This window comes from Elephas maximus, chromosome 14, assembly GCF_024166365.1.
Source record: "Elephas maximus indicus isolate mEleMax1 chromosome 14, mEleMax1 primary haplotype, whole genome shotgun sequence".
Taxonomy (NCBI): Eukaryota; Metazoa; Chordata; class Mammalia; order Proboscidea; family Elephantidae; genus Elephas; species Elephas maximus.
The window spans coordinates 70,358,414-70,385,408 of record NC_064832.1 but is presented as its reverse complement, the minus strand read 5'-3'; the positions used below and the strand labels follow the sequence as shown (position 1 = coordinate 70,385,408).

Genomic DNA, 26,995 nt, shown 5'->3' with positions numbered 1-26,995 from the left:
AACCAAAAAACCTCTTGCCTTCAAGTCGATTCTGACTCATAGCAACCCTATAGGACAGAGTAGAACTGCCCCATAGAGTTTTGAAGGAGCGCCTGGTGGATTCAAACTGCCATCCCTTTGGTTAGCAGCCATAGCACTTAGCCACTATGCCACCAGTGTTTCCACCCACATTCCAAACCAAACCCAGTGCCGTCGAGTCGATTCCGACTCACAGTGACCCTATAGGACAGAGTAGAACTGCCCCATAGAGTTTCCAAGGAGCGCCTGGCAGATTTGAACTGCCGACCCTTGGGTTAGCAGCTGTAGCACCTAACCACTACACCACTGGGGTTTCCTCCACCCACATTAACCCACCCAGTGCCGTCATTAGTGATTGTTATTTAACTCTTCACCTGTACTCTTACCAGTGTCCTCAATTTTCTCATTCTCTGCCACTGAGCTGACTCCTTATGTATAATACAATGAAACACTGCCAGGCTCTGAGCCATCTCCATGATATTTGATATGTTTGAGTCCATTGTTGAGGCTATTGTGTCAATCCATCTCACTTAGGATTTTCCTCATTTTTGTTGACCATCTACTTTACCAAGCATATTTTTTTCTAGCGATTTCTTTCCTGATGACATGTCCAAAGTAAGCAAGGCAAAGTCTCACCATCTTTGCTTCTAAGAAGCGTTTTGGTTGTGTTTCTTATTAGACTGATTTGTTCGTTCTTCTTGCAGTCGGTGGTATATTTAATATTCTTTGCCAGCATCAGAATTCAATTATATCAATTCTTCTTCTGTCTTCTTTTTGCATCATCCACCTGTTATATGCATATGAGACCTTTGAAAAGACTGTGACTTGGGTCAGGTATACCATAGTCAGCAAAATGACATCTTTGCTTTTTAGAACTTTGAAGAGGTCTTTTGCTGCAAATTTGCCCAGTGCAATAAGTCATTTGATTTCTTGACTGCTGCTTCCGTGAGCTAGGGTGTGGTAAAACTTCAAGCATGAATCAATCTATCTATATTTGCCATATCTACACTTAAAAAAAAAAGCTGCTGCAAAAAATCACACAAGTGAGCAGACTGTTATATGACCTTCAGATTCAACTGATGGCTCTGTAATGGCCAGAAGTCATCCTGTTACATGCTTGTGAACTATTTGTTCGAAGATAGGGGCTCTTTCCCCAGAAAAATAAACCTAGGAATAGACACATAAAATTTTGCTTACAAATCTGGGGGTTTCAGAGATCTCTTGAAGTTCCCTCATGGATGTCGTAGCTGTCCTTTGGGTCTAGATTAAAAATTCCTGCTCTAATTATCTGTTCTCGATGGCACTGGGTTTGGGTTTAATTATCTGTTCTATCCCCCACCATGCCTTTTCTCTAATCTTCAAATTGTCCTCTCTGTTTAGTCATTTCCCTTTCTCTCAGCATACAACCTCCATTCACATCACATCACACACACAAACACAAAAACCTTTAGATGGAAATTCTTCAACCGACTAATCTTACAAATCTGCCTACATCCATACCACTTCTTTGCCCCTTTCCTCTTGTTGCAGAGAAAGAGTGACCCATCTTGCCCATGCTCTGAAACCCATCTACCTTTTCCTTAGGGATCTATTTCTCTTTCCTATCTCCTTTCCAACCTTTACCTTTAGCCTCTTTATCTTTACTCACTCTGCCCAACTTCCTCAATTCTCTTTATCTTCTAAAGAACAAAGCCTCTCCTTCAGCTTCATTTTCTCTTTAACTGCTGGTTCTCCTTTTTCCTTTAGTACTAGGGTTCTTGAAGGCATTTTCTGCATATTCTGTAACCCGACTGTTAACCCTCATCTGCTACTGTATAGTGCCTACTCCACCAAAGAGACTTCCTTCTTTGTAACTCTCTCTAGAGGATTTGACATGTATATTATCTCCCCCTTCTTAAAACCTTCTCTTCCAGTGACTTTCTGAATATGGATTTAAGAATCACAGTATTTGATAGATGCAACCATAAAGTAAGATCATCTAGGGAGAACGTAAAGTGTATGAAGATAATTAGGGTGAAACGAAATTGGTGATCATATGGTAGAGGAGCACCCTATCTGTCTGTCCTTTTGTAACTCTGAGAAGTTTTAGCCCTCTTCAGTTTTCCTCCTCCTTAATTTAAGCAAGTATGTGTTCTAAAAGCCAAAAATGCTTATATTGATGTATTTTACTTTATAATGAAAAAAATTTAAGTATGATAATTACATTATCTCAAAAGCAGAGCTCTCCTGTTATGTATGGACTGTTTCTACAGTGATTACTATTTTAATTATAGATAGTGGTTCATAAAAATGGTTAATAAAAGTAGAGAAGGATACTGGGCTGTCATTTATCATAATAGTTACCATTTCTTAAGTGTTAACTGTTTGCCAGGCACTGACCTGTATGAACTTATTTATTGTTCACAGGAACCCTGTGGGATTGATATTATTTAATATTACCTTCCATATTATAGGGGAGAAAACTGAAATACAGAGAAGGATGAGTGGCTTGTTCAAAGCCATGGCCGCATTGCTATTAAGTGATAGAGCCAGAATTCACACCCAAGTAGTCTAACTTTAGAGCTTGGACTTTTAGCCATTGTGCTAATGCCTTTCATGATACTATATTTTGACTCGTTAAATGTGATGTTAAAATATCAAATTATAGATTAGTGATGAAAGTTAGAAAAAAGGCTCATAGAATTGTTTCATCTAGTTCCTAGATTTTGCTCCTGTTAAGACATCACATGATTTTATTTTATCAAATAAACACTTGGAAACCCAGGTGGCGTAGTGGTTAAAAGTTTGGCAGCTAACCAAAAGGTCAGCAGTTCAAATCCACCAGGCACTCCTTGGAAACTATAAGCGGGCAGTTGTGCTCTGTCCTGTAGGGTTGCTATGAGTCAGAATCCACTCAGCGGCAGTGGGTCTGGTCTGGTATACCCAGGGCCTTGAATAGAGACAGGCCTATAGCACCTAAATAAGTGTTCATTGATTATTCTTATTAGTGCCTTTTATCTTTTTCCTCCTTATTGCATTGTTTGCTTAATGTTCTTTATTTCAGTTGGATCTTGTAAGAAATTGACTTAATTTTTTTTTTTTTTTTAAACCTAGGGGATGTCCCACTCTTGTTCAAGCATTGCCAGGTCCTAGCACACAAGTTACTGCAGGCAGCAACCACACGGCAGTACTTTTAATGGATGGACAAGTCTTCACATTTGGAAGTTTTTCTGTAAGAAATTTTTTAAAACAATAATATTACATTGTACCATTGCCTTATCATTTGTCCACATTACTATTTTTTCTGGTTCCTGTAAAATTCTTTGTATTATAATTATTGCATATTCACATTTTCTGCCTCCACATCCAACAGAAGTAAAACCTGAATGACATTAATTTGAAATAATTTCTTCTCTAAATCAGCATTAGAATTTATTGAATTTAACTATTGTGTTAGAATTGGATATATTTATTCCAGATCAAAAGCCTTTAAAAATTCAGTAGAGATAATTCTGTCATTTGAAAGGTTATTTCACACCTAACTTCTAAAGATTCATTTTTTTTAATATATAGAACTATTTCTACTTCAAGGTTTGTGTTTTGCATTCCACTATAAACAAGAGCCCTCTTTCCTGTTTACTTGTCTGCCTGTCTACTTATTATTGGTATAAAACCCAAAGTCTAATTTGTTTAAATATAGTTTTCTTTTTCCTCTTTGCCACTCTATCTCTCTGGTAAGCCTGTGTTTCTTTATTTTTGCCAAAGCTTGCAAAGGGTGAAAATGGTCTGCAAATTTTTTATAGTTTGGCCATAGTAGAGGTCAAAGGAAGGCTTTGTACGACTGTGCTGAAAACCCCATACCATCTCTAACTTGGATTAACTATACCAAACTCTATAACTTAAGCCTCTGAGATGTACTTTTTATCTCCTTATCTTTGAAAAAAAATGTAAATGTGAATTTAACAGTAATAACTTTTATTTGGAGATGAAAATAAGAATTATACATAGAACACCCATATATTATTTTACCACATTCATCTATTAATGTTTTGATCTATTTCTTTTTTCATTTTCTTTCTGTCTCTCCGTCTGTCCCTTTATCTGTCTCCTCCTTTCTTCTCTCCCACCTTCCCTCTTTCCTTCTACCCACCTCTCTCTCTGCTTGTGCCTATGCATGAATATAAAATATTTTCTTGTTACATCTTTTAAGAATAGCTTGCATACATGATGGCCCTTTACTCCTAAATAGTTTGTATTTTGTCAGTTGACCCCAGTGCTTTTATTTGGCATTTTTCCCCCCTCTTATCAAGGCTCAGACATTGCATTTACCTATCATGTCTCCTTGTTGTTGTTGTATGCCATCAAGTCAATTTCAACTCATAGGAACCCTGTAAGACTGAGTAGAACTGCCCCATAGGGTTTCCTAGGCTGTAATCTTTATGGGAACAGATTGCCAGGCCTTTTCTTCCAAAGAGCAGCTAGTGAGTTCAAACCAGCAACCTTTTGGTTGGCAGTCGAGCGCTTAACCATTGCACCATCAGGGCTCTTTCATGTCTCCTTTAATCTGTAACATTTCCTCAGATTTTTCTTTGTCTGTTATGACATTGACATTTTTGAAGAATGATATATATGTGTGTATACATTAAGAGACTGTTTTTCACATTGGGTTTATCTGATATTCACTTATGTTTAGATTCAGATTGTGCTCTCCACATCAAAATACCATGTAAGTGATGTTGTGTTGTTCTTAGGGCATCATATCTAGAGGCAGAAGATGTTTATCTGCCTCTCAGTGGTGATATAAATTTTGATTACCTGGTTGATATGTTCTATGATTTCACTACTGTATTTTTGGTACTTTTTCCTTGCAACTAATTAGTTATCTGTGGGTTGACACTTTTAAGACCGTGCAGATATCTGCTTCTTGTCAAAATTTACCCCTTGATCTAACATCCATTGATCATTCTTGCCTGAACCAGTCTCTGCTATGATTGTTGCAAAATGATGATTTTCCAACTCCAACACCGTCTCCACATTTGCCAGTCAGCACTTTGCATTCTACTGTAAACAAGATCCCTCTTTCCTGTTTACTTGTTTGTCTGCCTGTCTACTTGTTATTGGTATAAAACTCAAAAAACCATTGCCACTGAGTTGATTCCAACTCATAGCAACCCTATAGGCCAGAGTAGAGTGGCCCCATAGGGTTTCCAAGTAGCAGCTGGTGGATTCAAACTGCCGACCTTTTGATTAGCAGCCAAATGCTTAACTACTGTGCCACCAGGGCCCCCTTTTGTCCTTAATTATTTGGATGCTTAGATTGTCCCAGATTTGGACAGCTTTTTCAAGGTGGTTTTTGTGTTGTTGTGACATGCCCCCTTCATTTTTTTTTTTTTTTTTTGAGCAATTTTCGTACTTCCTTGCATAACAAGATGTTCCAGGCTCATCTTGTACATACTCCATCTCAGATCTAGAATCAGCCACGTCCCTAAGAACTCAGGTTCTTTTTAGTAGGGAGTAGTATTAGACACCAACTGGGTACTAGGTGTGTTTATTGCTACTGGATGTCTTTGCTTCGCCAGTGTACATGTATGTGTATGCATGTTTAGAAATCATAAGTCCACACCAATACTTGCAACTGCAGTCTACGGCCACAGGTTCTTTTTTGCCTTCTTCCATTCCATGTTTGATATGTCCCTTCTTCTGCAGTGAAAATTCTGGCTCCCAATAACATCAACACATTTATTTCTCACTCACTCAGTCCTTAAAATAGAAGTACTTTGCCCATGTTGTTGCTATATGCCATCAAGTCGACTCCAACTCACAGCAGCCCTACGTGGTGGAGTGGAAGTGCCCCGTCGAGTTTCCTGGGTTGTGATCTGTACAGGAACAGGTCACCAAGCCTTTTTTATAGCAGAACTTGTAGGTTTGAACCACCAGCCTTTTGGTTTGCAGTAAAGCCCTTAACCGTCACGCCACCAAGGTTCCCCACTTTGCCCACGCCACTACAAAAACAAACTCACTAAAAACGCTTCAGGATCTTTCATTCTTTCTCCCGAACCTCCTCCCACCTCTGCCTTCTCCAGAACCCAAGGTATACAGACAGATAAACTGGGTTCGTAAATTACTTAGATCAATTCTTTCTCCCCACCCCTTCTCAGTGGAATTATGTTATTCCCTTGGGGTAGATTTGGGTTCATTTGTTTAAGTTTGCTTTTAGTTTGAGGATCTCCACAACTCTGCAGTCTTTGATTTAATTTAATTTATTTTTTTTTTTATATGTAGAAACAGTAACATGTTTTCAAAAGTTAAGTTATACAAAAATGCTATACTCAGCTGTCATACCCCTGGTATCCCTACTTCCCCATCTCCCCTTAACCCCATGCTTGTGGGTAACAAACTTCATTGTTCTCTGGTTTATCCCTCATGTGTTTCTCCTTGTAAAGATATAGATAGATAAAAATATATACACACTGTATACATACTTATGTATATACATATACCATATACATATATGTATACATATATGTAAGGAGCCCTGGTGCTATAATGGTTAAGCACTCAGCAGCTAAATCAAAAGGTCAGCAGTTCAAACCCACCAGCGACTCAGTGGGAGAAAAAATCTGGCGATTTCCTCCTATAAAGATTACAGCCTAGGAAACCTTATGGACAGTTCCACTCAGTCATATAGGGTCATTGTGAGTCAGAACTGACTTGATGTCACACATCAACATAAGTGTGTATGTATTCACATGCATACATATATGTAATTATTTTACTGTCCTTTTTTTTCAAAAGGCAGGCTACCATATATCCTCTTTTGCACTCTGCTCTTTAATATTCCTAGAAATCACTCTATATCAGTTCATAAAGATCTTCCTTGTTTTTTTTTTCCACATTTGCATAGTACTCCATCGTGTAGATATTGTACTTTATTTAGTCAGTATCCTATGCTTGGACATTTAAGTGCTTTCCAATATATTTCAATATAATTCAGTTAATGGATATTGTTAGAGGTTCATCCTTGAGGTAAATTCCTAAAAGCGAGATTGCTAGGGTAAAGGTTAACTATATATCATGTTTCGTAAGATATTGACAATTCGCCTTTATTTTACATCCCTACTAGTAATACATGAAAGTGTCCTTTTCTCCACAGCCTTGCCAAAACAAGGTGTTGTGATGCGCCTTAATTCACGCTAATCTGATGGGTAGAAATGAGCCTGCTCGCTTCCCAGTCCCTTTGCTTTAGCTGGTGCTGTGGACCTCCAAGCCCTGACTAGCATGTAGTATTTTATCATTAAGGGTTGGACTTTCTTTTTGAGAGGATGATTTTGCCTATGCATTTTCAGTGTCCTTTGTACACCCCTATTCTCTTTCTTATTCTCCCTAAACCTTCCCTTTTGCACCCTCCATACCCACAAGCTTGCAATGACAGGCAGGTGGAGAGAACTCTTGTCGGAAATTGGATTCTTCCTCTGGTTACAGATAATTTGAAGATCATGGTATCCTCTGTCCCCTAATACTGCTGGGGGCTTGAGTTATGTGTGGTTTAATTTCCCTCCATATTGATTTTATGTTTTTGGGAGGAATGTGAGTGGCAAGACTTGAAATCAGACAACTATCTTTGTCCTCCATTCCCCAAAGTCTTAGTTTGTGACCTTTTATGAATTTAAATGTGGCTTATTTATAATCACATTATGAATCCCTGTGGGGATGTTCAGCATCTATCATATTTTTGGATTTCTTTTCTTCATATTAGCTGGTTGGTAGTAAAGGAGTAGATATTTATTTCAATAGTCAGTGGAAAGTGTAACTAATTTCTTTGCAGTCCAGAAGTGTAAGATGATGTATTTTGCAGTGGTCACATTTTTATGTTCTTTTTTGTTTCTTTTATTAAAAAATGCAGATAGATGTTGAAAGAGTGTGAGAATAAATGTTGAATCTTTTTGTTATTTCTCTAATCTGTGTGCCACTTTCCCCTCCCTGGTTCAGCCCAGGGGTTGAAGCACAGTTGCTCTGCAGTCAGTTTGTGGCTTTGTTTTCTTGCTGTGGTGTTGAAGAAATAGACCAGAAATAAGAACCTGGTACTTGGGTCAAAGCTTGACCACGCTGTTGGCAGTGCATCAGGCTCCCTGTTCTTCAGGTTTTTTTGCTGTCGTTGCTTATTTCCATTGCTCAGACACTTGTAAATAACCCTGGGTGCCCCGCTACAGCATTTTCAGAAGTCTTCTGGAAGTGAAATGCTATGGTGAGAGAGCTCTCCATAGCTGGGGTGGAAGTATTCACTGATCCAATATGAACGTTCTTTCATTCTTTTTCAGCTACTAGCTTAGTAGCCCCAGACTTCCTATTGCTTCTTAATTTAAACTCTTACATAACCAAGTACCCATAGACAGTCTCATTTTTTAAATGAGTTAACGGTTACTTAAGGCATTGTACCTAACATTGATTCTGCTGTGTATCTTAAAACGTAAATGAAATAACTTACACGTGATCATTACCTTATGTCATTTGCGAATTGTATTCACAGTTCCAGTGTTAATTATCTTTGGTGTTTTACCCAAATACTTTCAGGTGGTGTGAGTTTAATAGTGAACTCACTGTCATTTTGTACCGTTAACTTATAATGTCAAATGATTTTTCAAATAAACTAGTTATGTAACATATTATGTATTTATCATACTTCTCCTTTGAATATAGGGAATATGGGGAAGATTTCTGGCTTAGAAAAATATTTCAACTTTATTATTATTTTTTTAATAATACACTTTGTGGTTTATTGAAGAGATAATTCCTAGAAGCAATAGAAGTTATTTTATTACTCTATAAATGTTTGGTCCAACTTTCATATGTATTTATTTTAAAAAAATTGATAATGTCTCATAGAGCTTGCTTTTGTCTTCTCTTCCCTTAACGAAAATTATAGATTGTTTATCCAGTAATATTGTTAATATGATTTATTTAATCTTTTAGAAAGGACAACTGGGTAGACCAATTTTGGACGTGCCATATTGGAATGCAAAGCCCGCTCCCATGCCTAACATTGGATCAAAATACGGGCGGAAGGCTACCTGGATAGGTGCAAGTGGGGACCAGACTTTCTTACGAATTGATGAAGCACTAATTAATTCGCATGTGCTTGCTACGTCAGAAATTTTTGCCAGCAAACACATAATAGGTAATACCAAAACCATGCAACCCTCCCCGACCTGCCCCCCAAAAAAAGCGATTTGTCTAGGTTGATAGTGAATGGTTTTATCTTTCCCTTTAAAGAGAAATAGCCTTGTGGCATTTTGCCTTTGTTTTCTTTCTGTTTGAAGAAATTTAAAAGGAGCCTCCAAGTGTCTATGTTTATATTTGTTTATCTTGTCAGAGGAGTGGAAGAGTTAGGAGATTTAGATACCAGAGTATTTATAAGCTAAGCATTGGTGGAAATAGTAGCTAAATTTTAGCAAAATAAATGTATATTAGAGTGAGGGTTTTTTTCTACATTGTTTCCTACAGTTGTTTTCTACATTGTTTAAATAAATGATAGAAATTAATTTTTATGAAAGGTTCTATAACTCAAACTTTGATATTTCATTAAGACCAAGGTTTCAATTCATACTTGTGCTAATGATACCATGAATAATTATATTTTGAATAATGAAGTGTAGAGTTGAGGAGAACATGTGTTTTGGACTCAGGTAGTCTGAGGTTTTATTCCTGAATTTCACCACTTACAGGCTTTTTATGTCACGGTGATTTTAAGTACTTGGCTATTAACCATCAGGTCACGGTTCAAACCCACCAGCAGCTCCTCAGGAGAAAAGACCTGGCAATCTGCTCCTGTAAAGATTACAGCCTAGAAAACCCTATGGGACGGTTCTGTTCTGTCCTATAGGTTGCTATGTGTTGGAATCGACTCGATGGCACAGATCCACAACAACCTCTATAAGTGTAGGTTTCATCATCTGTGGAATGGAAGTAATAATAATACTAATAAGGTTTGTGTGAATATAAAATGGTAATGTATATTTAAAGTACATATAAATATTTTTCCCAAGGATTGGTACCTGCATCTATATCAGAACCTCCTCCGTTTAAATGTCTTCTGATAAATAAAGTGGATGGGAGCTGTAAAACCTTTAATGATTCTGAGCAAGAGGATCTGCAGGGGTTTGGTGTATGTCTTGACCCTGTATATGATGTAATTTGGAGGTAAGCTTCTCTGCTTATAAAATAGAGCAGTAATTAAGTTTTGATCAAATTAGACTTTTTCAGTAATGCGAAATTCTTGTACAGGCACTTTTCACACATGAGAACCCTCCTGTTAAACTTGCAACTGCATGTTTATCATAGAGATTCGCAGGCACCTTTACAGTAGTTTTAAAAAAAAAAAACCAATTGCTATCAGGTCAATTCTGACTCATAGCAACCGTACTGTACAGAGTAGACCTGTCCCATAGGGTTTCCAAGGCTGTGAATCTTTATGGAAGCAGACTACGGCATCTTTCTCTTATGGAGCGGCTGGTGGGTTCAAATTCCCAACCTTTCAACTAGTAGCTGAGCTCTTTCACTGCTACACCAGCAGGGCTCCTTCTTGACAGTATAGCACAGTGGTTTAGACTGTGCGTTCTGAGTCAGACTGCCTAGGTTTATCCCAGCTCCAAATTTTGCTCTCTGTGTCACCTTGGAGAAGTTACTTGGAGTCTCTATGCCTCAGTTTTCTCATTTATAAAATGGGGATAATAATAGTACCTACCTTGTAGGTTGTTGTGAGTACTAAATAACTTAGAAAAAAGGTACATAGTAGATGCTATAGAAGTGTTTACTACTATCATAATTGTTCATTTTACTTTCAGGAATTCTGTTGTTAATTACCTTTAGTCTGATATCAATCCTATCTGTGTATAGAGTTCATCCTATTTCTCTTTCCCATAAATATCTAATTATTAACAAATATCTAGAAGAAATTATGCCAAAGACAATACAGAATAAATGAGCCTACCCTTTAGGAGCATGTATAACAGCATTTCCTTCTTGGTAGAGAAACATACAGGGTTACATAAACTCTGGACATTATAAAAATGTAGAGATGGGTAAAGGCACACGGGGGGCTCAAGAAAGAAATAATAATGTATTTGTTCAAAATTTATTGTGGTACTTTATATACTATAATGAGTAAAGAAGAGTTACTCTTCTCAGCTTTCCTAGTTTTGGATACTCAGAGTCTTGGGACTAAAATAGGAGGTGCACTCTGCTATTACTAGAGTGGCTTGTCACAGAGCTTATTTATCAGTTTGTGTTTTTTTTTCCCCTCTTGCTTTGTTTATTGAGCCCGCCTTAAAAAAAGTAGGCAAGAATTCAGATAAGTTGAATGGTTAAAGTGGGGCAAGTGAGGAAAGAGAGGAGACATTTTCTTTGTGTTCTTTCTTCTGCCCATCCCTACTTCCATTTCCATCAGTCAGCTGAGTCTTAAGAGACCATGTTTTCAATTAATCATGAGGCCTAGATTCAGAGTGAAGGAATTGTAGTTTTTCCTAGTTTGTTGGCTTGGGCATTTTGTGAAGCGGTCTGGAAGTCAGAATTGGGTTGAATAGTGCTTTTAGATTTCTCTGGCAGCATTGTACAAGGTAGATTAAATAACAAGAGACTATAACTGAGTGTTCCTTTGTAGTAATACTTATGAAGAAATGAGGTGTACTAAGAACCAGAATTAGAGTGCTCACAATGGGATAGAATGGAAAGGATAAAAAGGAGAGTGAATTTAAAGATAAGATTGCAGTTATTTGCTGATTAGACGTCATTATACTTAAGAGACTTAGTTATCAAAGAACATGCCCTAGTTTGGACCTAGGTTTAAATCAATATATTCTTTTCTATAATCCTTATGTTTTATTTTTAAATGAAGTGAATTTGCATTAACAAAACAAAATTAAAATTGGTAGTATAGAATTTATCTCTGAAAAACTTCACTAGGTTAGAGATAATAGTATAACTAGATTCTAGCAGTAAACACTTACTTGAATTAGAACTACTTGTCTGGGGTCTTAATACAACTCTGAAGTATGGTATCTAGTTAGTTGAACCTTATTTTTTTCACGCGTGATTGTAGCAATGGGACATATGATCTCAAATGCCTTGCCAGGTCCTTGATTACTCTCCTTTTGTTCCAAAACTGATTAAAAGATGAAGGGCAATCTCCTCCTATGTTTCAGTGAAACAGCTGAGAGGTGTTTTCCTTCATATCAGTATCAGTTTCTTGCCATTATCCTAACTTCTGGCTCCCTGTCTTCTTTGTGTTTTTCAAAAGGGTATTTGCATTTAGAGCTATCACAGACATTGCAGACCCAGTATTAGCTTACTTTGGCTTTCCTTCCTGCCTGAATCTACTTCCTTTTGTATTCCTTATGAGTACAATGCCCTTGCTCTTATGGAATTCATCTTTGGGAGGGAAATACAGAGTATATAAAAGTGAACAGTTAAGATACTTATAGATCTTGATAAGCAGTGTGGAGGAAAAAGGGGATATTGTTTCTGAGAATAATATCAGTGACCTATGAAGACAATATAAATTAAGACCTTGAAGAATGCGACAGAGTCAGGCATTTGAAGAGTCAAAGAGAAGTTATTAGCCCCACATGCTGTAATGCAAGCAAGGGCTTGGCAGTGTTCTAGAAGTTTGAAGAAGGCCTGTATGACCAAAGCATAGTGAATGAGTGGCATGAAATGATATCAAAGAAGTAGGCAGGGCCAGGGCGTGTAGGACTTTGTAGGCAAGGGTAAGGAATTTAATTTTTTTCTAGGATTTTGGGTTAGAACTTGCCATTAAGAGATCATTCTTAATAGAAAATGGATTGGAGGAGGCTAGAGTAGAAGCAGGAGGTTACTGTAGTAGATCGAGGGAGAAATGATGGCTTGAATTTAAAGGGTTATAGTGGAAAAGATTGAGAGGTGTGATTGCCGGTATATATTGTGGAGTAGCACCAACAGGAATGGGGGTGGGCAGTCAAGGATGACTGCCAAGTTTTTTACTTCAGCACTTGAATAGACGTTGATGGCATTAACTGAGGTAGGAAGGGAAGAGGACTTCTTTTTTTGACATGTTAAGTTTGAGTTCTAAATGAGAATATTTAAGTAGACCATTAGATAAATGAGTCAGGCTCAAAAGAGTGGTCTGGATTGGGTATAATAAATTTGGTAGTGTTCAGTTTATAAGTGGTATCTAAAGCTAGGAGATCACCTAGGCAGAGAAGATAAATTGAGGAGAGAGTCCTGGGGGATTTCTAAAATTTAGAAGTCAGGTAGGAGAAGAAGAACTAGTTAGAAGACAGAGAAGGAGCAGCCAGTGAAGTAGACGAAAAAGCCAGAAGTATATGCTGACATGGAAGTTAGAAAGGGAATGGATCAAGAAGAGAAGGAGGGGATGACTAAGTTGATAACAAAAAATTTCATTTGATTTGGCTACTTGGAAGTCATTTGCAATCTTCAGGGTAATAATTTCATTGAAGTGTTATATGTGCAAACTGGATTGGAATGGTTTGAAGAGTAAATGGGGATCTCCACTTCCAGCAGTATGGTGAGCTAGATACTTTGAAGGACCCTATGCTTAAAAAAAAATTTTTTTTTTTAAATATATTTTGTACATCACTTGGTACTCAGGAAGGAAATGGCTAATTTAATGCCCCTGGCCTCCACCCTCAAGAAAAACAAACCAGCATAAAAATAAAAACCATACCTCTGTGAGTTGACACTTGAGCAGTAAGCAATAAGCACGAGTGAAACAGGGTTGTGCTGAGGGCAAATGCTGATATCAGCACTGCAATTTGGAAAATAACCTTTGTGCCAGCTACAAGGTGAAAGAGATGGAAACTGATCTGGACTCTCAGATTAAGCCTCTGAAATGGTGCTAAAGTGGAACCAGATAGGTAATACCCCTTTGCCTCCAACAGAAAAAAAAAAAAAAAATTTTTTTTTTTTTTTTTAACAGAAAAGGCAAGTGTAAATCACCGTTAAAAACCCACAGGTTTTTAACAAATTAAGATCCAATCAAATATAAATTTAAATTCTAAGATTGCCTAACACGTATGACTTAATCGCTGTGAGTGAAATTCAGCAGAAAAACAAGCAACAAGATCAATTTCAGATCATGGAGTTGTCAGTAACAGAATATAAATTAATATATATACAATGTTTAAAAAGTAAAAGATGGAATTAAAAAAATGAGCAAACAAAAAGAAACTCAAAATGATGAGGTATATTTGAAAAACAACCAAACAGAACATTTATAAATGAAGAATATTTATGCAAGTGAGAAAATTAATAAGCTAGAAGATACTGCAAAAGAAATTACCCTAAGCCCCTCCCCCACTGGAGTCAGACTGCACAACACCTGGTTGCCGCCCAGCCCCTCCCCTGCCAGAAAGTGCGCCTGTTTCACCCCCAGTCTCCTATCCCTCCCCTGCCCAGGAGAGCATCTGAGCTACCCCCAGCTGCCCTCCCCGCCCCTCTCCCGCCCAGGAGAGAACCTGCACAACACCCAGCCTCCCTACCCAACCCTCCCCTGCCTGGGAGAGAGCCCGCGTGACCCCTAGCCATCCTCCTTACCCGTCTCCTGCCTAGCAGAGTGCCTGCATGACCCCTGGTCTCCCACCCCAACCCACTCTGTTCAGGGAGAGCACCTTCGTGCCCCCAGGCTACTTCTCTGCCTGTCCCTTGCCAGGGAAAGTGCCTGCACTGCTCCTGGCTAACTCCCCCTGCCCCCAACCCCAACAGAGAATAAGTCCTTGGTCTTGCAAAATTCTATCACGAGATCCCCAGCATCATTTCTATCACTAGGCCTTATTTTCCAACTACTGATCCTTCTTTGTTTCCAACTTTCGTATTCCAATCACCAGTAATTATCAGTGTATCTTGATCACATATTTGATCAATTCCAGACTGCAGAAGTTGGTAAAAATCTTCAATTTCTTCATTTTTGGCGTTAGTGATTGGTATGTAAATTTGAGTAATAGTCGTATTAACTGATCTTCCTTGTAGGCCTATGGATATTATCCTATGACTGACAGCGTTTTACTTCAGAAGAGATCTTGAAATGTTCTTTTTGATGATGAATCTGACGCCATCCCTCTTTAATTTTTCATTCCCAGCGTAGTAGACTGTATGATTGTCTTATTTAAAATGGTCAATACTAGCCCGTTTCAGCTCACCAGTGCCTAGGATATCAATGTTTTGTGTTCCACTTCACCTTTGACAGCTTTCAGTTTCCCTTCGTTCATACTTAGTACATTTCATGTTCCGACTATTAGTGGATGTTTGCAGCTATTTCTTCTCATTTTGAGTCATGCCGTGTCAGCAGATAAAGGTCCCAAAAGCTTGCCTCTAATGCACCAGTTGTGTTTTGAGTTGATGGGCTCATCCTCTGGTACTATATTAGACAATGTTCCTCTGATATCCGTAAGATTTTCCCTGGTCAGTTTTTTAGAAGTAGATCGCTGGGTCCTTCTTCCCAGTCTGTCTTAATCTAGAAGCTCTGCTAAAAGCTGCCCACCATGGGTGACCCTGCTGGTGGACCCTACCGGTGGCATAGCTTCTAGTGTCACAGCGAGACATAAACCACCACAGTATGACAAACTGGCAGGTGAGTGCTGGATAAAGGATTTGAATTCACAGAAATTAGAAATGTGTTCCCATTATCTACAGTCAACATACATTATAGTAAAATGTAGAACTCTAAAGACCAAGAGAAAAACTTAAAGGCAACCAGAGAGAAGAATGACCATCTACAAAGGAAAAACATTTAGATTAATAGAACTTTTCAAAAGCAATAATGGAATCATATTAATGCTACTACTTATAGCAGCTGCTTTGTTATAATTTATATCATGCCAAGTACTCTTTTAAGTACTTTAACATTTAGTAACTAATTTGTTTGTTATTAGTGTAGAGATCACAAGACAGTGAAATACAGATCTACAATCCCCTGTACTTACTTCTGAAATCCCAAAGCTCTGATTGCCAAATGTACTTTCAGTAACTAATTTAGGAGAAAAACCTGACTTGAACTTATATTAATTTGTTTTTAATCTTTGTACTACTTTATATGAGTGTTCATTTATTTAATTGTAGATATACCAATGTGCTTGGTTCCAGAATGTTGCCCCAGACCCTGCCAGGGAATGTTGTGTAACAACAGATGCTGCAGTGGTTGAAAAAATAGGAAGAGTCTATTATAAACAAATTTGAGAAGTGAAACAGGAAAATTCTGTTAAAAATGTAGCTCACAAAAATAACTGATAAAAGAATGACTAGAAATCTGAATAGTTCTATGAGCATTAAAAAAATTAAATCAGTAGTATAAAGCATCCCTCAAAGATAATACCAGGCCAAAATATCTCTAACAATGACTTTTGCAAAATATATATAAGTTATTTCATTCTTACAGATAATGAAGAAAGTGAACATCCCCTAACTTTTCTTTAAATGAGGGCTGCATGAACTAATACAAAAAATTGAAGAAGGAAAAAATAAGCATAAAATAGGAAATTATGGGCCCATCCTATTAGATGCAGAAATCGTAAATAAAAGATTAGCAAGGAAAATTCAGCCACATATTAAAGAGCTAATCCATAATGGATAAGTTGCATTCATGCCAGAAATGCAAGTATGGTTTTATTTTAAGACAGAGTTATATAAATTTCCGCATCAGTCATCTAAATAGTACAGAAAAAGCATGTGACAGACACGCTCTTGTTATTTTTCTTTATCAAAACTGATGGTAAGTCATGAAAAATAATGTTTCTATTTTATGGAACATTTATAATTAATAAGCAAATGTTGAAACAATTCTCTGTGATATTGTATAGGAGACCCCACTTAAAATACCAAGCGAAGAAGAAGAAACAGTATGTACTATGTAATGATGGGGATGAAAGAAAAAAACTCATTTTCACAGCTGGTATGTCTACATGGAAAACACTGAGCTTCTAGAAAATTTGCTGCATGTCAGAAATACTGACATTCCCGATTAGTATGTAGGGGCAGCTTTCTCAATCAGTGGTGCTTGGTGGTCCAAGTAAAATAAAGGAAATTGGGTACCAAACTCACTTCATGTGTATAGGAAAAAAATAAACACAGGTGAATTAGAGACATAAATATGACTTAGACAACTAAAAAACTTTTAGAAGATGATATAAAAAAAAGTATGACTTTTAGCTAGGGGAAGGGTTCTTAAGACACAAAGAACTGAAAACATAGTGAAAAAGTTTAGTAAATTCAGCTACGTTAAAATTAATTTTTTTCATCAACTCATTGCCATCGAGTTGATTATGACTCATAGCGATCCCATAGAGCAGAGTAGAATTGCCCCATAGGATTTCCCAGGAGCGCCGGGTGGATTCAAACTGCTGACCTTTCGGCTAGCAGCTGAACTCTTAACCACTGTGCCACTGGAAAAAAAAACCTGGAAGACTCCCTTAAATACAGTAAAAACAAACCAAAAAATATGGGAAAGATATATGTAAAAATGATCGGTATCAAGATTATATAAAGAATTCATATGCATCAGTAAGAAAAAAATAACCCAATAGAAAATTGACTTAACAGGCTCTTCACAAAAATGGAAATAAAATAGCTCATAAGCAATTGAAAGGAGGATTTCTCTTGGTAATCATGAGGTAAAGCAAATTAAGGCCACAATGAGACACCATTTTATAAGCCTCTAAGAATGAGTCAGAATCAACTGGATGGTAACAGGTTTTGGTTTGGCAAGAAGGAGCCCTGGTGGTGCAGTGGTTAAGTGCTGGGCTTCTTGAACCCACCAGCCACTCCTCAGGAGAAAGATGTGGCAGTCTGCTTCCGTAAAGATCGAAGCCTTGGAAACCCCCTGGGCAGTTCTGCTCTCTCCTATGGAGGTCACTATGAGTTGGTATCGACTCCACCGCAACAGGTTGTTCTGTAATATTGACGTCAATACACGTTAAGAATATGTAATTTCCCCAAAGATCTAGGCCCTATACTCTTGCACATATACTTTAGGAACATATGTGATGTTTATAACAGCACTGTTGTGCTGGAAAATTGGGTGGTTTTTTAGGTTTTTGCTGTCAATAATACAATGGACATATACTTGTGATATAGTCACAAGAGGGAATATTCTAGAGCAGTGCTAATGGATGAATTTTAAGCTATATGCCGCAGCATAAACACATTGCAAGACTATTCTGTTGTTGGAAAATAGCAAGCCACAGAAGAATATGTGTAGTGTATCTATGACGGTATATCTGTTTATATACTGTTCAAAAACATGAAAATTAACATGTCTCTTTGATACAAACATATGAAAAGCATATAGAAAAGCAAGAGAATGATAAACTTAAAATTCAAGATAACTTCCCTCTGAGAGTGAAAAGAAAGACATTGGGACCAGGGAGGGAGATGCAGAGGACTTAAAAGTTAATGGTAATGTTCTTTTTACTAGTTTATATTGTGTCACTATTCTTTGTACTTTTTTTTTTCATACTTTATTTTTAAAAATATTTATGACTGTTGTTTTTGTATCTACTCAATAGTTAATACAAACAGTGTTTCCAAAAAGAATGCAGAGAATGAAAGAGGTCAGGAAATGGAGTCAGATTTTTGAGAATTTTCCTATGAAAGAAATAAGAGAAATGGGACAATGGCAGGAGGGCATTGTGGGTTCTTTATTGTTTTTTATTCATGCTTTACTGTTTATTGGTAATACTGAACATCTACATAGAGTCTATTTGTGTTTCTTTTCAGAGAACTGCCATTTCATGTCCTTTGCCCATTTTTACTATTGGATTAGTAGTCTCCCATCCTATTGGTTTGTAGGACCTCTTACACATCCTGGATATTGTTGGCTTGTCTCATATTTTGTTGCACATGTCTTAGAAGTTGATTCAAATCATCATTTTGTTTCACATGCTTTCTTTAACTTGTCCCTTTAAACATTTTTTGTGGTGTTTTTGCTCTACAGGTGTTTCATATTTTCTATGTTTGCATCAAATTTTTAAATATACTGTTACTGTATTATTCATGAAGTGTTGTGATCCATATTACTGTCTCGTTCAAATTATTTCATTTATGAATTTAATTCAGATATGGGAAATTATGAGCTCATAAATTATATTTCAAAAAATTTTTTTAGTGAAACTGCTTCGGTGCTGTAATTATTCTCTTTCTTGAAAGGTTTCGACCGAACACTAGAGAGCTGTGGTGTTACAATGCAGTGGTTGCTGATGCCAGACTCCCCTCCGCAGCAGACATGCAGTCCAGATGTAGTATTCTAAGTCCTGAACTTGCCTTACCTACAGGATCAAGGGCTCTCACCACCCGGTCTCACGCAGCTTTGCACATTCTAGGTAGGGTTGCTGTTTGACATTCAGCCAATTTTTGTTGACGTGGATTGAGGTTTTTTGTTTTGTTTTCATTTGTAGAGTGTCTAGATTTGTATGTCACTCATTTTTGTTAAAAATTAACAATATGCTAGGTATGAAATAAGTGAAGTTCTCTATCTTTAAGAAGCTTAACCTACAGACCTATACCAACAACACGGAAGGTTCACGTAGAGCCAAATATTAAGCACCCCTGAATAATTTTCTTAATAGGTAGATCTTTCAAAAATAATGTTTTGGTTAACTTTAATATATAAACTTTAGAGGTGTAAATTCATTATTCAAATATGTAGTCAGGACATTTATATACAGTTCTTTAAAATAATAAATTCTATAAAATATTGTATGAATTTTATGGATAGTGCTTTTATCTCTTCTTACATAACTGTTTTCCACAGCATATCAACTTTATTTCTGTTTATTTAATTTGAATATAGCATTTTTTCAATCCATATGTTGTTGCTGAAAATTTTATACCAATCCATTAAACTACTTACTTTTTTGATTTTTTAAATGATCCTGAAAAAATTCATTTATGTTTATCTAGCATTTGCAATTGTGAGGTCCTAATTTTTGTTTTTAATTATTAGATATTAAATACTTTGCTCCCTTTTTCATAAGTTTTACCTGGTAACCATTGTAAACATCCAAAACTAATATCAGTTAAGGTTATCTCTGGCTACCATGTTTGCCTGCCTCAGACTGCTTTAAGAAGCAAATAAAAATAATCCAGAGAGTCTCATAAAGCAAAGGAACTTATAAGGAATCAAAAATTAAGAGATTCCAACTTTTCAGAGGGACAGTTTGTGCAAAACTATGCCAGATAGTATATGTTTAAATATGATAATTACCCAGGAAGGGGAGAATTTTTATTTGTGTAAGTATTTTTCTGGAAAACCTGGTGGCGTACTGGTTAAGTGGTACGGCCACTAACCAAGAGGTTGGCAGTTCGAATCCACCAGGTGTTCCTTGGAAACTCTATGGGGCAGTTCTACTCTGTCCTATAGGGTTGCTATGAGTTAGAATCGACTCGACGGCAGTAGGTTTGGTTTTTTTTTAAGTATTCTTCCGTGAGACTGTGCTTAAAACATGGAATAAATTTGTTGAGCGCACTTAGAGTGTATTTCCTTATTTAAATTCATCCACTGTAGTTTCCCATATCATCAGTAAGTACAATGGAAAATTTTAATTTCGAGGAGTTGAATTTTATTTGTTGTTTTAGGCTGTCTTGATACTTTGGCAACTATGCAGGATTTAAAAATGGGTGTTGCAAGTACAGAAGAGGAGACTCAAGCAGTGATGAAAGTTTATTCCAAAGAAGATTATAGTGTGGTAAACAGGTTTGAAAGTATGTATACTTATGTTTAGGAAATATTGTCTTATATCTAAAATGTATATGAATATTTTAAAACAAACTGTAATTTATATCTTTTAGGTCATGGAGGGGGCTGGGGTTACTCTGCCCACTCAGTAGAAGCTATACGTTTTAGTTCAGACACTGATATATTACTTGGTGGCCTCGGTCTGTTTGGAGGTAGAGGAGAATACACTGCTAAAATTAAGGTAAGCAGTTCATTGACACTGTTGTCCTGTTTATTTGAAGATGTTGGTTTTGACTGTTTATTATTTTATATAGTGCTTCGTTTTTAGAAGAGCTTGAGGAAACATTGCTAAAATCTGATACAGTAATACTAAATCATTAACTCAGATGAAAAAATCAAGAGTAAAGTAAGAAGGGAAGAAATGAAAGGAAAATGATTTTTCAATAATACAAGATAAAAAGGCTGTGAAGATCAATCCCAGTCCTTTGTGCTGAACTTGCTAGTGGTCTAGGAACAGCAGCACCTTTTTATGTGACCATTTTTTTTTTTTTTTTTTAGCCATTTTAATGACAGGAAGCACAATTGTTCTGGTGTGAAGACATTTTTACATAGCTTTTAATGCCAAATATTATGTAAACAGGCAACATAATCACCCCAGGAGTGAGGACCAGAGATAAAGTGAGAGATGGAGTATAGGGGTTGGATCCTATCTGGTAGAGAAGCTAAAAATAATCAAGTTCCACACCTTTTTGTCTCAGAAAAAAGCCAAAAACCAAACCCATTGGCATAGAGTCGATTTGACTCATCTCAGAAAGAGCCAGCAATTATTCTAAACAAAGTATATGCTCATTTTTTTTGAAAATTCACTAATAGCATGAATACTGTGCTTCTCAAGTTATCTGATTTTGCTTTTAAGAGAATACTACAGTTTGTGCCTTAATTTCAGTGTAAATTAAAATATTCTCAATTTATTGCCACCCATTTAGGAAGTATTTTCTTAGCTCTCTCAATAATATCCAAAAATCATAATAATGATTTTTGAGGATACTTCTTTTGAGCCCAAACCAGCACTGATGAACTTCAAAAAATACCTGTCAATTCCTCGTTAAAATGGAAATAAATACACTAAAAAAAAAAAAAAAATGCAGGTAATATAGGAATTAACAGAATTGAAAGTACTTGTAGCCACATAGAGTACAAGGACAGAATAACGATTAAGGGTGCCTACGGCATGAGTCAGAATCGACTCAACAGCAATGGGTGTGGTTTTTTGGGTAGCTTATATATATATATTTTTTGTATATGTCGATAATAAGAAAAACAATAGTTTTACTCTCTAGCTCATTTTTATGCGCACCTGCATCAAAATGGTTATTTTAGGTTATTAGCGATTAGCAGAGGTAGGTGAAAAAGGGAGAGGGAAAGAGAAGTCATTGCTTAGGAGATGCTGAGCTTCTGTCAAAGATGATAGAAAATTTGGAAACAGATAATGGTGATGGTTAGTCAACATGATAAACACAATTAATGTTACTAAATTGTACATGTGAAGAATGATGAAATGGAAAATGTTTAGTTATATATTTACCAAAATTTTTAAAAAATGGTTATTTTAGGATGTCTTCATTCAAAGTTAAGACAGAAGCAAATTCAATGAGTTATGTAGTTCTGCTTGGCAATGTCTAGTAAGTGTCAAGCCAGCTCATCAGGAGGGTTTTTGCCTCCTGCCCATGAGAGTTTTTTAATAGTATTGAAGACCATAAAAAAACAAACAAACGAAAAAAAAAAACCATTGCCATCGAGTTGATTCTGACTCACAGTGACTCTATAGGACAGAGTAACACTGCCCCATTTTCAGAGTTTCCAAGAAGTGCCTGGTGGGTTTGAACTGTCGACCTTTTGGTTAGCAGCCATAACTCTTAACCACTACTCCACCAGTGGATCTTAAATTCAGTAGCAGTGGTATAGAATTATAAAGACCTTCTATATATGTGTGCCATATTTTTCTTTTCAAGCCTCAAGTACTACCTCACTCCTCCATTCTCTGGAAATGATCTTGCTTTGTATTCATTGAGTAAATTTAAAGCTTTCCGACAGGAATTTTATTTCTCTTCCTCCACGTTTCTGGGGTTTGCTCTCCGCCACCCTCTCCCCTTGCCATACCCCCAGGAGTAAGTCCTTTAATGATTTTCTTTTGCTTTGTTTTATTTCCATACCTCTGGTTGTTTCTTCCATCTTCTTGTAAGTTCATCCCCTTCTACCCGGCCAGTGAATGTTGGAGTTCCTCTAGGCCCAGCCCTAGACCCTATCTCTTCGCTCTGCATTTTCTCCTAGGCATTTTTTCTAATCCCAGTGTTTCAGTTACCATCAACCCACTGTCATACCCAAATTTATATCTCCAGCTCAGACTTTTTTGACCATTTCCTTATAAATGTTTTAAAAGCATGTCAGTCATTGTATCTAAAATGAATTTGTGCTCTTTCCCCAGGACCTAACTCTCCTCTGATGATCCCTTTCTTTTGATCATTACCACCTACCATATGCCTGGTACATAAGCCAGAAACCTGGATGTTCTTCTTGATAGCTCCCCCTTCATCTTTTCCCTCCACTGATAAAAGCTGTCCCATCACTACCCTAGGCAAAGCTTTTTGTCTTGTACTAGCTACCTGGCCTCTACAGTAGTCTCAAACTTTTTGGTTTCAGAAGAACAAGCAGTGAACAAGATGGTTCTCATCTTTACAGAATTTATTGCTTAGTGAAAGAGACAGATGAATGAGCTAAAATTCACACATTCATTCTGTGTCACATTTTATAAATATTTATTGAATGCCACCTATGTCCCAGAGTTTTTTCCAGGTGCTGGGTTTAGTGTTTTCAACCGAATCGACAAAAGATTTTGGTGTTACGTAGTTAATAAATTGAGTGAAGTGTGAAGGAGTAATTGGTGGAGGGAGCCAGCATATATAGGGAGTGCTCAGAGAAGGCTCTCTGACTAAGGAACATTTGAGCAGATACCTGAAGAATGAAAAGGAGCCAGTAGCAGAGGAGTATTTGGGGCAGGGGAAACAGTTTTTGCGTTTTTTTTTTCCTTAGCACTTATTAGCTGCTTGTTGAAGGAATTTCCATACCTTCCATCTCCACTCTTTCCTCCCATTCCTTCTTCATCCTACTCCAGTCAGGCCTTTAACCCAACCATTCCACTGAAACTGCTCTGCCAGGGACATAGATAACTTCTCTATTGCTAAATCCTGTGGCCTTGTCTTCCTTGACCAATCAGCAAAGTTTAATGCAATTGATCTCTTCTTTGAGATACTTTCTTCACTTGGCTCTGAAAACATCACATTTCGTTTTCCTGCTATCTCACTGACTATTCTTCTTTCTGTCTTTGCTGGCCCCTCATCATCTCTCTAAGCTCTAACTGTTGGAGTGCTCAGAACTCAGTTCTTGCCCATCTTTTTAAGTAGACTCACTCCCGTAGTGATCCAGCCCCATGGCTTTAAATGTTTTTTTCTCCGATGACTCCCAAATTTGTAGAGCTCTTTCCTGACCTCCAGAGTCATATGTACAATTGGCTATTTTCCGTCTCTAATTGGGTACCTGATAGGCATTTCAGATGTAACATGTCCATAACTACGCTTCTGATGACTTCCCTAAACCTGCTGTCCCCACATTCTTTTCCATTTCAGTTAAATGATTCAGAATATAGGTAACTTCATTTTTGTACTTGTTCAAGCCAAAAACCTTGGAGTCATCCTTGACTCCTCTTTCTTCCATACCCTACATGCACTTCAGCAGCAAATATTGTTGACTCTTCTTTCAAACCAAATCTAGATTTAGCCACTTCTAAAAACTATTACTGGTACCACTTTAGTCCAAACCACAGCCATTCTCACCTGGATATTACAGCAGCGTCTCAACTGGTACTCTGCTTCTGTACTTGTCTCTTTCAGTGTATTTTCAACACAGCAATCGGAGTGGTTCTGTTAAAATTTATACCAGAATATGTCACTCCTCTGTTCAGAATCCTCCAGTGTCTTCCTATATTAGAATAAAAGCCAAATGTCTTAACAAGGACCTACGAGACCCTACCAGAACTAACTTCATTGCTTCTCTGACCTCATTTTGTACTAGTTGCTTCACTCTAATCCTGGCACACTGGCCTGCTTATTGCTCCTCAAGCATGCCAGGCTCAATGAAGCCTCAGGACCTTTGCACCTGCTGTACCCTCAAACTAGAGCTCTCTTCATTTCAGTAGCTGGGTGACTCACTTCCTCACCACCTTCAGGTCTTGACTCCCTGGTAAGCCTACTTAAAACTGTAAGTCCCCTTTCCTACCACACACTCACTCCCAGTGCTCCCCCTCCCCCTGTTTTTTTGTTTTGCTTTGTTTGTTTGCTTGTTTTTGTATTATCCTCTCCCAGTTCCTAGAACTGTGCCTGGCCCATAGTATATGTTCAAAAATTTTGTTGGAAATAAGCAGGGAGACCAGGTTAGGGGCAGATCATTAAGGACTTTTTATATCATGCTAGGAAGAAAGAGATGAGAAATTATCGAATTTTTAATTAAGAAGGTATTCTGATCAGATACTCATTTTAAAAAGACTTCTAAAAGTCATTAAAAAAAGAAAACCCTCTACTTTGTGGAATATGGATTAGAGCAAGGAGAAAATGGAGCTAAGAAGACTAATTAACGTGATTATTGACGTTTTCCTGGCAATGATGATGAATATGGTTGAATTCACAAGCTTCGTTATCAGCAATAGAGTAGATATAGTGATGATAGAGAGATATGGAAAAAAGGGTTGTTGTTAGGTTTTTATTTTAGTGACTAAGCAAATGATAGTACTATTAATTGTACTAGGAGAGAAAGGACTAGGGAGAGATGAACTGCTTTCAGGATTGAGCCCCTTGGAGGAATCCAGTGACTGTTGAGAATAAGGATCTGAAGGTCAAGAAGAAAATCTAGACTGGAGAAAGATGTCTAGGTCGCTAGCATATAATTGAAAAACTAAGTCATCTAACACAGTACCCGTTCAGTAAATTTCCATGCCTCCTTCCCTTCTTTATCAGTGTTTTTCTCCCTTTCTTCTAGTTCACCTGCTGTGACTCTCCAGAGAAATAGTTTTTTTTTTTTACACGTATTAGTCCATATTTTAAAAAGATCTTAAACTCATGATTCTCCTCTTATTTCACTTTATTTCATAACCTTTTTCTATGTTCATATCTTTTTTGTCTCCTGTATCCACATGCTGTGATCATTCCCTCTTTTTGTTATGACCTTCCCCCCTACCCCCATACCCTTCATTACTCCTTTTTCCCATACCATATTAATTTGAACTGTTTTTCATTAATACTTGTTAGGATTCTCCTGTTACTTCTGTCTTTATCCATAACTAACATTTTCAAGACTTATTTGTGGGGTGTTTTTCTAAGTATTCCATAAGTATTATATCATTTAATTATCACACCTGCTATGATGTGGGAGCTATTAGTATCCATTCTGCTTTTACAGATGAGGAAATTGGGTCCCAGAACTTCACAGCTTATAGGTATTGAAGCAAGATTCTAATCTACGCAATCTAACCTCAGAACTTGGACCCTAGATTCTACCTTATTTGGAAACTCTTAGATAATAATCTTCAGATGTTTATATTGGATGCAGAACTTTTTGTATATTTTGAGGATTTGTTATAAGTAGATAAAACCCCTCAAAAATGTATAAAATAGGAAAATCAAGATTAATATAGGCCATAAAACAATTAATATGTTTTTTTAATTTATACATGCATATTTGTATATATATTGCTTGGTAGCTTTTTTTTTTTTTTTTTAGCTTTAGTAAAGCAGGAATTCTGATTTTTACATTGTAAAGTCAAGCATATATGGGACACATACAAATTTATAAACATGTTATTCAGCAAATTAACAGAACTGAATGAATGGGCAAAATGCGGTTTTTGTTTTGTTTTGCTTTTTCCTTTCCCCAGCTGTTTGAGTTGGGTCCTGATGGAGGAGATCATGAAACTGATGGAGACCTTCTTGCAGAGACTGATGTGTTGGCTTATGACTGTGCTGCTAGGTAAATGATTTCTTCATTATTTAGTGTAATCCTTACCTACTGAAAAATCCATTATAAATAAATAAATAGAATTTTAAAAGGAAATTTTAAAAACCTGGGCTGTTAATTTCAGATGCTTGAGAAGTTAAATTCCATGTTAGGTAACAAGAATTGCTTTTAACCATGCTGTATGAAAGATAGTAAAATCCTCTTCACATTTTTAATTCA

General features: G+C 37.0%; 1 protein-coding gene across 9 annotated transcripts in view; it reads left to right on the top strand.

The window, feature by feature from the left end:
* Positions 1-26,995, top strand: part of MYCBP2 (MYC binding protein 2) — a 287,568-nt gene that overhangs the window by 106,106 nt on the left and 154,467 nt on the right. For all 9 annotated transcript variants that reach the window (XM_049853287.1, XM_049853282.1, XM_049853285.1 and 6 more), the window contains 7 exons: positions 3,112-3,229; positions 8,968-9,172; positions 10,041-10,194; positions 19,186-19,358; positions 20,614-20,739; positions 20,827-20,954; positions 26,697-26,788. In XM_049853287.1, the coding sequence (XP_049709244.1) occupies positions 3,112-3,229; positions 8,968-9,172; positions 10,041-10,194; positions 19,186-19,358; positions 20,614-20,739; positions 20,827-20,954; positions 26,697-26,788 (996 nt within the window). The remainder of the gene's footprint in view (positions 1-3,111; positions 3,230-8,967; positions 9,173-10,040; positions 10,195-19,185; positions 19,359-20,613; positions 20,740-20,826; positions 20,955-26,696; positions 26,789-26,995) is intronic.